This window comes from Phocoena sinus, chromosome 20, assembly GCF_008692025.1.
Source record: "Phocoena sinus isolate mPhoSin1 chromosome 20, mPhoSin1.pri, whole genome shotgun sequence".
Classification (NCBI taxonomy): Eukaryota; Metazoa; Chordata; class Mammalia; order Artiodactyla; family Phocoenidae; genus Phocoena; species Phocoena sinus.
The window spans coordinates 27,999,211-28,014,849 of record NC_045782.1 but is presented as its reverse complement, the minus strand read 5'-3'; the positions used below and the strand labels follow the sequence as shown (position 1 = coordinate 28,014,849).

Sequence of the window (15,639 nt, the reverse complement as noted above, 5' to 3'; positions counted from 1 at the left end):
GGTCTGGGTGAGATCTTGGCAGGACTTGCAGCCCAGGATGGGTCATGACGCCCAGGGCTAAATGATTTTCCTTTGATATTTTTTTAATATCCCAAGATGCTTTTGCAAAAGTTCAGTTTCTATTAGGCAGAATAGTTCTACCTATTTTTCAGAAGGGAAAACTGAGCCCGTAAGAGACAGAATCCCATTGTAAACCTGGCATGGATATCCTGGCCGCATCCTCCCTCCCCTCCTCTGTGTATGGTGGGGTGAAGTAGGGCAGGGGTAGTGTAGCCCAGTGATGGGAGCCCCAGTTGGGGGCAAAATGGCCTCAGCACTAGACCAAGGCTCAGGAGGTCTTACTCATACCTTTGGACAAGTTACTGCCCTTGCCTCAGGTTCAGGGGCCTGACCCGGAAATGAAGGCTTTGCTGGCTGGGGGTGGACACAGGGAAGAGAACTTAGTTGTGAAGTCGGACGGAGGCAGAGTGTTCCCCCCACCCTGCTCGTTTAGCTGCCTAACTTGTGATTCTTGAGGTGCCTTTGGCTCACTGCTTAACGTCTCTGAGCTTCATTTGCCTCGTCTGTGAAATGGGAATACTAATCCTCACCTCAGCACTCTTGTGAGGGTTGAACGAGGTATCGTGTGTGGGGCCGTTAGCACAGTGCCGGGTATGAACCAGACCTGTCACCAGTGCTTTACTGCTCCCTCCTGCCCCTGGCTGCACAGTGGGCCTCTGAGGTCAGCTCTGACAGTGAACATTGAGACCAGGGGTAAGGCTGCCCTCAGAGGCCAGCGCTCAGAAGAGGCAGGGCCAACCTCTGAGCACGTACCCTCTGCCCCAGGGTTGGCCCTGCTAGGCCCAGATCCACCCCCAGCTCATTTCCAGGGCCTCATTCAGTCTCTCCATCCAGGACATGCATTTCCAGCATTTATGGAGTCACCTGAAGCATGTGTGGTACAGAGAGAATACAGCCCCGCCTTGACCTCTCAAGGAGATCAGGGTCTGGGGGAGGCAGAGACGCGCGGCAGGGTACAGGGAAGGCAGCCTAGAGGAACTGATGTCCAAGCAGTGAGCTGGTAAAGCGGAGGACAGTAGGCGTTCCAGGCAAAGGAAACCATGTGCAAGGGCCTGGAGGCAGGATAGAGGGCACCATCTGAGGAAACTCCAGGGAGTATGGAATGTCTGGGTGAGGCTGGAGGGGTGAGACGATCGTGGAAGCCCTTGAGGGTCCTCCAAGGAGCTTTGACCTTATCCTCCAGCCAGGGGTTTAAGCTGGAGAGTGACGGGGTGAGGTTAGTGTTTTAGGAATCTCTCTCTGGCTGCTGGGGCCAATCAGATTTGAGTGGGGGGGTTGGGGGCAGGAATGGCCTGGCTCCCTTCTGCCACCTCCAGTCTCTGGGGTGCCTTTGAGAGTGAAGATGAAGAGGGTTGGGAGCTGGCCCTGCTGGGGCGCAGAGAGGCAGGCTGATCCCAGGGGAGCGTGCCTGGAATGCCAGGATTCCTGGGCCCAGGTTTTAGCAGGATGACCTGTGTGTTCCAGGACAGGCCTGACCCCATCAGGGCCTCAGTGTCTAGTCTTTAGCAAAAATCTTGCCTGGAAGGCTTGTTGCTGAAATCCTTCTGGGCTCTGATATCCTTTGGGTAAGCCTGGGGTCTTATGGGCATGCAGTTCTAGTTCTGGGGTCCAGAGAGCCCCCCCCCCCACCCCCCCCCCCCCCCCCCCCCCCCCCCCCCCCCCCCCCCCCCCCCCCCCCCCCCCCCCCCCCGCAAGCCTTCTCTCTCCTTCCCCTCGCCCAGCCTGTCCTTTCCTGAATGAATGACAGGCTCTGAAGCCCAGAGGCACCCCTCCTCACAGGCCACCTGCTGTTCTTCCATTGAAATTACAGCCTTGGAAGTTTCTTATTTGCCTCTCAGCTCATTTCTGACGTTCCTTTCTGACCGCAGTGGAGTTGCCTGGGCCGCCCGTGCTCAGTGTCCCCCTGGTTCTCACAGCTGTGGGCTGACCTCATCTCAGCCGGTGCCAGGGCAGAGGGCTGGGCCTGCCCCTCCTCCGGGACCGCGGGCCCAGCAGCGAGGGACACTCAGCCTTCTACTCCTCGTCCCCCTCCCGACTTGGGTTTCAGTAACAAATGGCTAGAGGGGTCCAGCTGCAACTCCGGGGCTCCATCTCCAGGGCTTTCCTGGGTAGCTGTGGGTGTGATTGAGTTGGGGTGGGCACCCATGTCCCAGATGAAGACCCTGAAGCGGGAGGAAGGGTGCCGGGGTCGACCAAAGAAGGTCCTCGAGTCCCAGAGGGATGGGGTATCCACCCCCTTGACTCTCTGGCCCTTGGAGAAAAATGAAGCCGCCGACAGTGATAGGAGGTGGATGAGTGATGGAGAAGGAAAGGCGCCCAGGAATGGGAGTCCCGGGCCGTAAGGCAGGCTCTTCTCTGGACCATTCCCGCATCTGTACAGTGAGAGGGTACCCAGGGTTCCTTGGCTTCTGTCTGAGTGCTGAGCTCCCACCAGGCGTTTAGCGGCTTGTTATCCTGTCTGCTGCCGCCCCCGCCCTTCCCCCTCGGCCGCCAGGCCACCCGCCCAAAATAGAAAAAGAAAGGAAGTTATTTCCATAGTCAGGGGCAGCCCGGAAAAGCTCCCCTCCAGTGAGGGGGCGGGCGGGATTCCTGGAGCTTGAGACCAAATCACAGCCAGGCCCGAGAGAGAGTGGCTCCCGGCCCTCGGCTGCCTTCTCTGTGTGTCATTTCCCTGATTCAGCAGAACACGTGTCCTGCGGTTGCCACGCTGCAGGCTGCCGAGGAGCTGTGGGGAGCTCCTGGCCAGGCCCCAGGCCGCCCTCAGGCCAGGACGGCAGGGCGGGAGGCTGGGGGTCAGGGAGGCCACGTGCCAGGGTCTCCTTCCTCTCCTCTCCCCTCGCTGTTGGCCTCCGCCTTGGCCCAGGGGAGCGGTTCCCCAGCGCCACTTGGAACAAGGACCCTTCCAATCCCACACCTCCATGTGCCTTTTCAGCACGTTGTTCAAGACAGCCGCCCGAGGGGCTCCCACGCACCTGGGCAGGGAGACAGCAGCTTGTAGGAGACTGAGCCCCAGAGGGGACAGGGTCTCACCCAGGACCACGTGGCTGGCTTGTGGCTGCGCCAGAACTGGAGCCTAGATCCGCTTACCCTCTAGGGATCCTGGTGTCCTCATGTCCCCCGACCCTAGCAAACCAGCACTGGGGCGGGCTGGGCTGCTGGCAGCTCTGTGTCTGTTCACTCGCAGCACGCCTGGCACTCAGCGGCCAGGAGGAGCTCGCGTCGTGCTAGGTGCTAGGGATAGAAGCGTGAAGGGCCGTGACTGCCACACCCACGTCAAAATCCACAACACGCAACATGTGCGCCGGCAACACAGAGCTCTCTAGGCCCAGAGGCCTCGAAGGCGCTGAGTAGTTGAACGTCCAGTGCAGCGGAGCCCAGGCCCAGAGGCTGGGGGTCAGCCGAAGCCTGGTTGAGAAGGGGAGCTAGCGTGCTGGGCCTTTGTGCCAGAGGCAGCGGAGGCCACGGGAGACTCTGGAGCAGCAGTGCCGGTCTGAGCAGGATCTTGGTGTGATGGGCCAGGACACCTGTGTTTGGGCCTGACTCTTCCCTCCTCCTCGTCACCTCTCACCCTGCAGCATCGACGTGCTGGGCTCCGTGCCCCCTTCCGGCCAGAGGCGCTATCGGAACTGGAACCCCCCACTGCTCGGCAACCTCCCCGAAGACTTTCTCCGCATCCTGCCCCAGCAGCTGGACAGCATACAGGTAACGGAGGATTCCCCCGCCCCTGGCCTGTGCAGCAGCTCTGCTTGCCCACACCGTTCATGGCAGCCAGTGTCACTCCCTGCTGTTTAAGCCCAGGCTGAGCTATTTCTGTTGCCCTGGGTTTGTAGGGAAAGAACACTGAACCAAAAGCCTCATTTCCTGTCTGGGCCTGGAGGTTTCCTCTTCCGCCCAGGAAGGTGACAGCCCTGAGGATGCTCCCTGGCTGCAGCCATCACCCCAGGCTGGAGGGAGGTGGGCAGGGGCGGGGGGTGGGGAGCTGTCAACAGCAGGGGACCAGAGCACCTTCCTTCCCTTCCCTGGGAAAGGTCCAGGGTGCTCCTCCCCAGAGGCTGGCCCTCTGCAAGGGGTCTCCCCTGAGACAGCTTAGACAGGGAGAGCTTTGCGTTTGGGGACCCTGAACAGTTCACAGATCACTCTTCAGGACTATTCAGGTTTTGATGAAGGAAGGTGGGGGGGGCGTCCAAGGTGGAGGAGGTGGGGAGTACTTTTTAAGCCCTTGCTGCTTCCTCAGCAGACAGGGCTCTGGCCTGTTAAGTTAGATAGGAGGTGCTGGCCGCAGGGTGCGGCCACAGCATCCTGGGAAGGACACGTGTACCCCCAGGTGCACGTGGATGCCTGTGCAGCACGCGTCCTTGTGAGTAGGCGGTCCACATGTTCGCTCCCCTCCTCAGGCTACCTCCGGGGGCTCCAAGCCTGCGATCACAGAGGGAGGCCGGCCCCTCACGGCCGGGCCCGGACCCCGGGACCAGGAGAACCGCTGGAAACAATACCTGGAGGACGAGAGGATCGCGCTCTTCCTGCAGAATGAGGAGTTCATGAAGGAGCTGCAGCGCAACCGCGACTTCCTCCTTGCCCTGGAGAGAGGTGGTGCCCCGGGTGGGGCGCTGCGGCCGCTGCTCCATGGCGAAGGAGGGGCTGATGTTGGCTTTAGCCTTGGAGCTCGGGGTGGCCTCTGTGCTGTTGAGTTATTCTGGTGGGAGCCCCAGAATTCTGCCAACAGGGACCTGAGTCTCCAGCCACCGCTTCCCTCCTCTGGAACTCAGAGAGAGAGAGGGGTGCCCTTCCCTTGCTCCCCTGCCTGTCTGCTCTGTGCCAGGCACTGGCTTCGGCACCATATGTCTGGAGCTCCAGGAATAGAGTGATTGGGTCCGTGGGTGCCTCCCTGAGAAGAGGACATTAGAGCAGGGGCTCTTGAGTTTTTTGGGTGTTTGAGTTGTCCTTGGGCCCAGCACTCTACTGCCCCCAGCCTGGCTGCCTTCCCCCCTCAGGGCGGGAGTGTTTGATGGGGGTACAGCGAGGGGCCTGTGGGAGAGGGGTGTGTGTGTGTGCGCGTGTGTGTGTCTGACTGTTTTGGGGGAGGGAGCACGGTGTGCAGGGAGAAGTCTGGCCTGAGACAGAGGAGGCCCAAGGCTGCTCCCAGCTCTGCATTAAAGGTGCTGGGGGTCTCGGGCTCTTTCCTTTTTTTTTTTACGGTACGCGGGCCTCTCACTGTTGTGGCCTCTCCCGTTGCGGAGCACAGGCTCCGGACACGCAGGCTTAGCGGCCATGGCCCACGGGCCCAGCCGCTCTGCGGCATGCGGGATCCTCCCAGACCGGGGCACGAACCCGCGTCCCCTGCATCGGCAGGCGGACTCTTAACCACTGCGCCACCAGGGAAGCCCGGGGTCTTTCCTTTTAAATGAAGGGCTGGACTGTCTGACTTGCCAGGGTCCTTCTCATTTTGACATTCTGACACTGCAGGTTGTCAGGGCAGTCGTTTCCGTATCTTTGAGAGTTTCTGGTTCTTTGAGAGCCCGTAGGCGTCGTGTGTGCATGTGTGTGTGTGTGTGTGATTCTGGGGGTTTGGCCTCTAACGACCTCCTGCCTCTCAGCGCAGGCTGCCCCTGGGTGGGAGCTAACTTCCCCAACCAGAATGTGGTCCTTTTCCAGATCGATTGAAATACGAGTCCCAGAAATCTACATCCAGCAGCGTAGCTGTGGGAAATGACTTCGACTTTCCCGCTCCTGTCCCAGGTAACCTCGCCTTCCTAAGAGAGAGGCCTGGAGGGTGTAGGGGGCTCACACCCCAGCTGTGGTTTGCATATTTGGAGTTTGGGGGTAGGCTGAGGAAACAGGCTGGTGGGGAGGTTTCTCCCTCTTCTCCATACTCGCCGAGAGGGAGATGGCCCCTCCACTCAGCAGCCCCGGGTTCTTACCAACCCAGCGGCTGCTGCGACCCACACCCGGGATTGGCCAACGGACTGGCTGAACTCCTTGGAGGTGCCTGGAGCACGGGCAAGAAGGGGACACACCACACCACGTAATGTCCCACGGGGTGTCGGGGTTGGGGTGGCAAGGGACTCAGAGACTGGGTCACTGCCCGGGGGGAGCTTATGGTTTTACTGGGAACAAACACTGGAGATGCATCCAAGAAACAGGCAGAATGAAGCAGCAGCAAGGCTGAAGACACACTTGTTAATTATGGCAAAAACATGTTGGCGGGGAAGGGGCAGGATCAATCTGGGAAGAGCTCATCCATTCATTCAGTACCTGGGGAATATCTGCCACAGGCCAGGCTCTGCCTTAGTGTTGGAGGAATAGAATTGGAAGCTTCATGTCCAAGGTGGCGAGAAGCAAGAATTGCCTCAGTGGCTGAAGTAGGGCCAGGGGTGGACAGCAGGCTGCTGGGCTGCACGGACGAGGGTCAGGCTGGAGCTGGGGACACCCTGAAGTTCCCGGTTCCATACTCGACATCTGGACTCTGCCTGTGTGTGTGCACAGTGGCCCCTGGTCAGCCAGTGCCCACCACACACACACAGGCTGCCCGCCTCAGAGGAAGAATCCGCAGCTCTTGCCCGAAACAGATCTTACATCGCGTGGTAGAATGGGGGAGGGGGGCAGAAGGATGGGGAGCTCAGCTGATCCCAGCTTGAAGACAGAAAATCCTGTCGAATTGATTCATAAGCGACAGGCTGGGAGCTTAGGTCCCACCAGATACGCATCTGGGGGTTTAACAGCAGACTCTTGTCCTTGATCCCAAATTAACCATAGACACCGGGACCGCTGAGGTGGATCAGAATGACTCACAGGGACTTAGCAGGCAAGGTGACTCGGGATTAGCGTGGGAGCTTTAGAAGGGCGGTGAGGGACCCAAGTGGGTGCTGAGTGAACGGGGAGACTCGGCGCACCATGTCAGGACGCAGGCAGGCTGGCCACGTGCTGGTGAATGTGTAACAGCCTGTCGGGGTGCAGGGGAAGCCCCAGTGCTTAGCATCTGGTAGCTTCCATGGTGTAAACACTCCCATCGTGGCTGATTTCAAGCTACCAAAGGGCCTTCACGGAATGCAGAGTGGTCAGAGGAACGGACAGTTGGGAGCCTGCGGGAGCCGGCCCTCCACACATACAGACCAGACCACTGACCCATTTTACAGAAAAGGGGAGAGTGAGGCTTGGGTGGAGAAAGGAATGCTCCTTGAACCCCGGTGCCCTCCTTGCTATAAGCTCCCTCCTGGTTAGGGCAGAAGCCTGCTCTTTGCTCCCTTCCTCAAGTGGAAGGGTGGGGGCTGAGCCCCTGTCCCGTGGGGACAGCCCTGACCCCCCTCCCCGGGCCTTGGGCAGCCACTGGCCCTCAGAGGTGTCTTCCCCCTTCCAGGAACCAGCGACAACAACCCCGCTGCGTCTGAAGATGCCTTATTCAGGGACAAGTTGAAACACATGGGAAAATGTGAGTCCAGCGCACGCCCCCTCCCCAGCTCTTCTAAGACAGGCCTGTGGCCTCCTGGGAGGGAGGGAGCCACCCGGAATTTTAATGCAGCTGACTCTTGGTGAACCAAAGTGACATTTTAATCACGGGCTGGCTCCCTCAGCTTTCCTGCCTCACTTCCCTGTGCAACTGAGTCTGGATACAAATTAAGTTTTAAATCCTCTTGAGCCATCTGTCTGCAGAAAAATAATAATGTGCTGGACACCGCGCCCCCCTGCCCCCCGCCGTTTTAGAGTTCACATTCTCTGTGGCTTGTGGGGGCTTGGCCAGGCCGGGCCTGAGTGGGGAGGCCCAAGCTAAGTCCACGTTCTGTGGGTGGGCGGTCCACCGGGTCAGTGGCCCCTTCTCACAAAGTCCTGCCAGCCGGGTCCCGCCTTCCCCTCCACCCCACCCCCCAGACACACAACCATGCGTGAATGAGGCTGCCATCCTTTCAGGCTCCATTTCAGAGAAAATCTCGGATTAGTCATGGAAATCCCAGAACCAACCCTGGAGGTGGAGAGGGGAGAAGGGGAGGTGGCAGGAAGAAAGCCAAGATGCGAAGCCGTCTGTCACAGCTGGGGAAGGAGGAATACCCGGATCTCAGCTGCTGGCTGCGGTCCCTGGCCAGGCTCTCGGTGGCCTGTGCTGCCTCTGCCGGCCAACCACTCTGCCAGGGCACCAGCCTGACCCCGGTCTGCGATGGCTGTCACCTCTTCCCCTCCCCCACCAGCCTGCCCACCTGCCCCAGTCCTGGGGGGCAGCTACCTGCTGCTCTCGCTGCCGGCTCACAGGTCTCTCTGCCCCTAGCCACCCGGAGGAAGCTGTTTGAACTGGCCAGGGCCTTCTCGGAGAAGACCAAGATGAGGAAGTCAAAGAGGAAACACTTGTTGAAGCATCAGTCGTATCCTTTCCAGCCTGGCACTGGGTGGCAGTGGTGGATGCGAAGGGTGCTGAAAACCTTGGGCTGGACTCCCTGAGGCTGCACCCTCCCCCGGAGTGGGACCGGGCCATGTGACTCTCCCCTCTCCCACCCTGGGCCCTGCTGCCAGCCTGGCGCTGCCCTATCTCTTTTTTTTTTTTTCTGGTACGCGGGCCTCTCACTGTTGTGGCCTCTCCCGTTGCGGAGCACAGGCTCCAGACGCGCAGGCTCGGCGGCCATGGCTCACGGGCCCAGCCGCTCCGCGGCATGTGGGATCTTCCCGGACGGGGGCACGAACCCATGTCCCCTGCATCGGCAGGCGGACTCTCAACCACTGCGCCACCAGGGAAGCCCTGACTTATCTCTTGACACCAGTGTTGACTCCCATCACCAGGCATGGGGAACAGGCCAGTGTAGGCCCCCTGTAGGCTCAGAAGTTGTCCTACCACTTTTAAACTTTTTGTCTGGGGTAATCTGCGTCTTGAGAGAAAACTTCGTCCTTCCATGGAAATAAGCAAACCTTTTCCTAATTTCTTTTTTTTTATATATAAATTTATTTATTTTATTTTATTCATTTTTGGCTGCTTTGGGTCTTCGTTGCTGCATGCAGGTTTTTCTCTAGTTGTGGAGAGCGGGGGCCACTCTTCGTTGCGGTGCGTGGGCTTCTCACTGCGGTGGCTTCTCTCGTTGCGGAGCACAGGCTCTAGGCACACGGGCTTCAGTAGTTGTGGCTCGCGGGCTCCAGAGCGCAGGCTCAGCAGTTACGGCGCACGGGCTTAGCTGCCCCACGGCATGTGGGATCTTCCTGGACCAGGGCCCGAACCCGTGTCCCCTGCTTTGGCAGGCGGATTCTTAACCACTGTGCCACCAGGGAAACTCCCCTAATTTCTTAAGTTGAATTGATCCACAGACCTTTCCACCTCCTCAATTCACGTGTTGGCCCTGCCTTCCCACTCTTAGTTCCTCCAGTAAAAATATGGTTTTCCACAATTTTACCCAGACTTCCATCCATGCTTGTCAACCAGGGCCCAGGATATTATTATAGAAGCTGAGCAGCCAAAGGAGAACAGGGAGAAAGTTCCTTCTCTGTCCCCAGAGATGGGAACCGGGGGAGAGAGTCAGCGCCTGGCTGCTCAGTTGACCCCAGGAAAAGGAGCCTGCGGGAGGTATTGGGGAGTTTGGGGGGATAAGGCTGGTGCGGTGAAGGCCTCCTGAGCTTGGGGCGGGGGTGGAAGTCCAGGGACAGGGAGTGCCCACCCATCCCTGGGACAGTTTTCCTGAATGGCCCGGCAGACTGGGGGCTGCGGCATCAACAGCCAATCTCCTGGACGACGTGGAGGGCCACACTTGTGGTGAGGCGGGGAGGGCAGGGAAGTTGGGGCTCTGAGTTGCCTGTGATGGGTGGTCCTCCAAGAGGAGGGCCTGGGTGTTTCACAGGTGAACCCAGACTGTAAAGGAGGGGACACCGAACCTGGGGGACGTATCAGGGTTGGGGGGAAGGCGACCCAAGGAAATGGGTCCCCCTCGTGACTTGGTCCATATTGCCTCTCCCTTCCACTCCTGAAAAGGGGCCCAGCCACATCTCCACCTAAATCTTTACCTGGAGCACAAAGCACCGAGTGCTATTGCTGGGGAATATTCTCTGGGGACAGAGAGGCCCACCCACATGGAAGGGCCTCCCCTTGAGAACCACGCGCTGGGCAGTTTCAGTGTCTGGGGCCCAGAGGCCTTCCAGCGTTCATGCAGTCCCTCCCAAAGGCGTGTGGGCCAGCAGACACTGCCTCAGACCTTCCGAGGCCCACAGCTGAACCCTGATCCTCAGGCCTCAGAGCAGAGGAGCCCTTTGGTGGTCAGGAGACATCCAGAAACAAGGGCTAGAAGGGCCTTGGAGGTCATCTGGACAGTCCAACTTCCCCATCTCATTTTATAGATGAGGAAAACTGAGGGAAGAACTTGTCCAAGGCCTCAGAGCTCATCGATAGAGACAGAGCAGCAGCCAGGGTCCTAACCCCCGCACCGTGCCCAGTTGCCCCTCACCAGACCCGCGCATCGCTCCCGGGGATCAGCGTGTGCCCCGGCAAACAAGGGTGGAGAGAGTTGGCTCATCTGTCTTGCCCAGCCTGGGAGACGTGTCTTGAGTGAGGCCCTGCAGGGTGGAGGGTGAGGTGCTTTCCGCTGCTTTTCAGACGAAGACTTCCGGGGAAGGCGACAGGAGGTGCCCAAGGTGGAGGAAGCACTAAGGGAAGGACAGTAAGAGGTAAGGTGCAGGACTGCCCTGCCCCACACTCCAGAGGGTGGTCTTCCCCGTGGTCCAGAGGCAATCAGGCTCAGGCAGCTAGATGGCGCAGGTCCGGGGGTTTTTTCCCTTGTTACGGCGGGGGGCGTGTGCATGGGGGAACTAGTGTTTTGCGTTATTTATTCATTTGACAGAAGATAATCACACCTGCCTATGCCAGATGCTAGGGACAGGAAGAGAAAAACCAGCTTTGACCTTGAATAGTTTACAACACAGCTGAGAAGAGAGTCCAGGATACACACAGCACACTAATTTAAGAAAAACTGAGATGGCCTCACCCGGCCACGTCCACACAGAACTCTGCCATTGCCTCGGGTTTTGGTGGTGGGGAAGATGAGGGAACGGCCCCTCTCAAGATAGCTCTGTTTCTGGCTGGAGCCATGGGCCTCCAGGCTGCTTTTCCTCCTCTATCCCAGTGCATCCCTGGGGAAGAAACAGGGAATGTCAACACCTCCTCCAGGGCTCAGGGGAACCTGTCCCTCTTCCAGCCCCTCCCCCACCAGGAAGCTGCCTGCTCACCCTGCCCCCAGCCGCTGTCCTGGTCCCAGGGGTCAGCTATCTACAGGGCTTTTTTTTTTTTTTGCGGTACGCGGGCCTCTCACTGTTGTGGCCTCTCCCGTTGCGGAGCGCAGGCTCTGGACGTGCAGGCTCAGCGGCCGTGGCTCATGGGCCCAGTCGCTCCACGGCATGTGGGATCTTCCCGGACCGGGGCACGAACCCATGTCCCCTGCATCGGCAGGCAGACTCTCAACCACTGCGCCATCAGGGAAGCCCTACAGGGCTTTCTTGAGCTCACGGTGTGGCAGGTATGGCCCTGTTTCAGGCTATGGAGAAACACTTGCTACCCTCAGGGTAACTGTAGTGGAGGGGAGAAACCAGAGTGGGGAGGACACAGCCAGGAAGAGTACAGGCGCCCTCTCCCCTCAGCCTGGGCGGCTGGCCTTCACGTCACCTCTAGTTGACTCGCCACCCTCCACCAGGCCCTTCCAGACCTCTTCTGTTCTCTCAGGCTCTCCTCACCCATGTTGCTGCACCCAGGCTTCCCAGGTATCCAGAATGCTGAAATAAAGCCAGCCGAGGGGAGGACCCCCGCCTCCCGTGCAGTGTCGCTACCACTTCCTTCCACTGGTCCCCCGGGAAACATGCTGGCCCAAAGCCACCCCTTATCAGGACCTTCCTCATCATTTCTTTCTTCCTGAATCTTCCAGCTTTCCCTTTCCTTCCTCAGGTCTACATCATCCTCGTCCCATCTTAAAAAACCAAGAGTCCTACAATATTTTCCATCATCACCCAGTTTGCAGAAAAGCGCATCCTCCTTCACCCATTGCCAGCTGGCGCCCCCACCCCCACCCCCAGACTGTCTCAGGATCACCTGCCAGGTCCTGGGCCTTTTCTATTCTGCATCCTCTGGTGCTGTCTTCTGCACGCCATGCCCATTGTCTCCCCTGAAACTGCCCTCCCTTGGCTCCTGTGGCCCCAGGAATCCTGGATCCCCTTTCTCTCTGCCGTTGATTCTCTGTGTGCTTTGGGCTCCGTGGCTCCTTCCACTCCCTCAATCCCAGCTCTCCCCGTAGCTCTGGGCTTGACCCTCTTCAAAGTCTCCTTACTCCCTCTCCCTAGCGGTGCCACCAGCCGCTCTTACAGCATCAGCAATACTTTTGTGCAGTTGGTTCCCAAATCTGAATCTCCATCTTAGTTCTCCAAATCCACTCCACGGCCCCAGCTGTGCCCACGATGGTCTTTCTAGCCCTGGCTGTCAACTCACTGAAAGCTAGACAGTCCCACTTCTGATTTCCTCAGTTCATTTTTCTTCTTTACTCCTCGCATCACTGCCCTGGCAGACTCTCATCACCTGGTTAACAGCTGCTGGTCTCTTCACTGCCCCTGCTCTGTTCACCCATCACCAGGACACCACTATAGTTCCATTTCTCCCTTGCTCTCTGAAAGGGTCTTCCAAGCGAAGGCTCCTCAGCTTGGTGTGGGGGGTCCCACAAATTCTGATCCCACTTTACTTTTCTGCCCCTACAGGTGCCCTTGGCTGTAGCTCAGCTGGGCTACTGCTGTATCACAGAACAGGCCAGGCACCCAGGCACACCTCTCAGCCCTTCACAGACAGCTGCTTCACCCCACCCGCCCCACTCCATCTCTAGCTGCCAGAGTCCCTGCTGTTTTGCAAGTTGGAATGTTTCTAGGAGCTTGGATTGGTGGGTGTGACCGCAGGCAGAGTTCCAAGGCTGACATAGAGTCCCTGGGGGAAGGAGAAGCCTCCTGTCTTTAGAAGCTTCTGCCCAGAACCATCTCTCCAGGAACCAGTGGTGAGGAAAGACCCCTGGGCTCCACTGAAAAAGACTTCTCCCATCCCTTTTTCCTGCCAGATGCAGCAGTTTCTCCTCGCCGGAGACCATCTGACCCGGTAGAGGCAGCCACAGAGCAAACCGGCCCTCCGCTGAAGAGCCCAGCTGCAGCCGGACGGATGGTGCTTGAGTTCTGAGGCCCAGTGGTTCTCCAGCCACAGTCCAGCCCAGCCACTGCCACTGCCACTTCCCAAGGGACTTAGAACTTCGGAGTTGCATGCTGTGATTGGAGGAAGGGCCTGAGGGTGGAGGCAACAGCCAACCACAGTCCCTTTCGTAGCCAGGCTGTTCTGTGGGGAACGAGTGGAAATGTAGGATCTAACCCCTCTTCTTAAAAAAAAAAAAAAAACACCCAGAAAACTGGCAAAGGTTGGAGTACCCAAAAGGGGAGGATGAATCCTACCAGAGGCTCGTTGGCCTGAAGGTGGAGCCCCTGCCCCCCTCTTGTCCTGGTCTCTCCTGTCGGGCCACAGACACTGCCTGATCCCATACCCCCATCTGCAGCTCCCTTCTGGGCACCTAGGGTCCTTTATTCCCATGGCCTTCTGATCTCAGTCTTTCCCCAGGGGTGCTGGTCCTTGGCACTCCCCTGCACGGAGCTCTGGGTGAGAAAGCCCTGGTCAGTCACTCGGGCCCACTCTGAGGAGTGATGGGCCACCGCAGGGAGGTATCTGCTGAGTACCCTGCCTGGGCCCCTCGGGCTGCCTCTGTTAGGGGCTGGCAAGGGCCCCCAGCAGGGATGGGGAGGCTGGCCACCCCGGAGCTGGTGGATTCTAGCTAGGCAGGGGTAGTGTTTACTCTGACAGAAGACAAAAGTCAGTCCTGGATGGGATCCTGTAGTCCCACGACAGTGGGGGCTCCAGGGGCTCTGACGACCCAGTTGGACTAGAAGTTCTGCTGTCATTAAGGGTGGGCAGCGGCCAGTTCTTTAGTAACCCTGAGAAGGTGCAGGACTGAGGGGCAAGAAGGAGAGGCTGCCAGCCAGGCCAGAGCCTCTGGGGCAGAAGGGCTTGCTGGGTGCCCCTTGCCAAGAGTGAGAAGGCAAATGGCCAGGAGGAAAACAAGGGTCCTACGAACCTGACCCGGCACCAACCACTGCCAACGGGAGGGAGGGAGGGAGGGAGTGAGGGAGGGGCAGCCGGGCTTGCGTGGCCCAGCTGGAGGCGGGAAGGCGCCGACCTCGGGAGAACCGGGGAGCCGGGCAGGCACGGGGCTAGGGCCCGAGCGGGGAGCCAGCCCAGCGGCACGGCGGTGGGGCGTTGGGAGCGGGCGCCAAGCCTGGCGGGGCTTGGTGGCCGTAAGCCACCTCGAGATAGTGAGGGCGTGGCGGGCTCCCCGCGGTGCCGGAGGGGGACCCTGGCCCGGCTCAGCCTCCCGAGCGAGTGCGGAAGTGCTGCCGCCCTCCAATCCCTACCGGCCCCCAAGGGCTCCTGATGACCGGGCACAGAAGAGGGGGAGCGCCAGTCGCCCCCCACCCCCCGTCCGTGTGTGTGGCTTTGTCAGTTTTTTTGTTTTTGTTTTTTCTCCTGCGTGTGGGTTTTATCTTGGAGCAGTTTCATAGGAATTCGTGTAATAAAGACTTGGTGTTCTCTTGGTGCTCTGACGTGGCGGCGCGTGGGCTGACCCTCCTCTTCGCCTCCCCCTCCCCCCGGCACCCCGCGCCCGTGGGCCGCCTGCCCGGCCCGCCCGCGGGGGCTCGGGGGCCCCGGGGCTCGGCATCCCCGCAGCGCCCCTCAGGTGGCCCCTGTGCCGCACCGCAGCCTCGCCCACCTGCTGGCGCTGTCCGCCTTCCGGTTTGCCTGGGAAAGTAAGTAAACCGCTGGCTGACAGGCCAGGGAAACACCAGTCTGTTGCGAGCGCTCCAGCCGGTCACCTTCCTAAATAAACGGAAAGCTGCCGGAATAACGTCTCGCCTGGAGCTGCGGGGATGTGCAGTGTCAGGCTTCAGAGGGCCCGCAGACATCTTCCAGTTCAAACCCCTCTCGCTTTCCCTACTCCCAGGCTTCGGTGAACTACCTCCCGCGCCAGGGAGCTCACTGCGAAAGGAGGCGGCTGGTGCCCTTTTCAGACAGGGCGGTTTTCAAGGTTAAAAAGTTCTTCCTGGTGTCGAGCTGTGGGCCTCCTTGTGGCTTCAACCCACACAACTTATTTCTGGGCTCCGAGTCACCCAGGCCAAGTCACTGCTTTTCCTCTGATGCCATGATTTTTTGTTTGTTTTTAATATTTATTTGTTTATTTTATCATTTACTTGGCTGCACCGGGTCTTAGTCACGGCACGCGCGGGATCTTCGTGGTGGCAGGAGGGATCTTTAGCTGCGGCATGTGGACTCTTAGTTGCAGCATGTGGGATCTAGTTCCCTGACCAGGATCGAAGCTGGGCCCCTTGCATTGGGAGCATGGAGTCTTAGCCACTGGATCGCCAGGGAAGTGCCACCCCCGCCCCCCCCCCCCCCGCCCCGTCCCCATGCCATGTTTGAGTTCAGTGGCCTTTCTCCTGGATAAACAATGCAGGTTCTTCCTGCCTCCTCTACAAAAATGTTCTGCCCCCACCCCTGCCCTGCCC

At 59.2% G+C, this 15,639-nt stretch overlaps 1 protein-coding gene across 1 annotated transcript in view; it reads left to right on the top strand.

Moving 5' to 3' along the window:
• CUEDC1 (CUE domain containing 1) overlaps positions 1 to 14,679 on the top strand; it is a 76,434-nt gene extending 61,755 nt beyond the window's left edge. Inside the window, 8 exon segments of the mRNA XM_032617286.1 lie at positions 3,636 to 3,762; positions 4,455 to 4,647; positions 5,713 to 5,796; positions 7,415 to 7,486; positions 8,315 to 8,408; positions 9,720 to 9,778; positions 10,613 to 10,683; positions 13,098 to 14,679. Of these exon segments, the coding sequence (XP_032473177.1) occupies positions 3,636 to 3,762; positions 4,455 to 4,647; positions 5,713 to 5,796; positions 7,415 to 7,486; positions 8,315 to 8,408; positions 9,720 to 9,778; positions 10,613 to 10,680 (697 nt within the window). The 3' untranslated portion in view covers positions 10,681 to 10,683; positions 13,098 to 14,679.
• Positions 14,680 to 15,639: the final 960 nt, after the last annotated feature.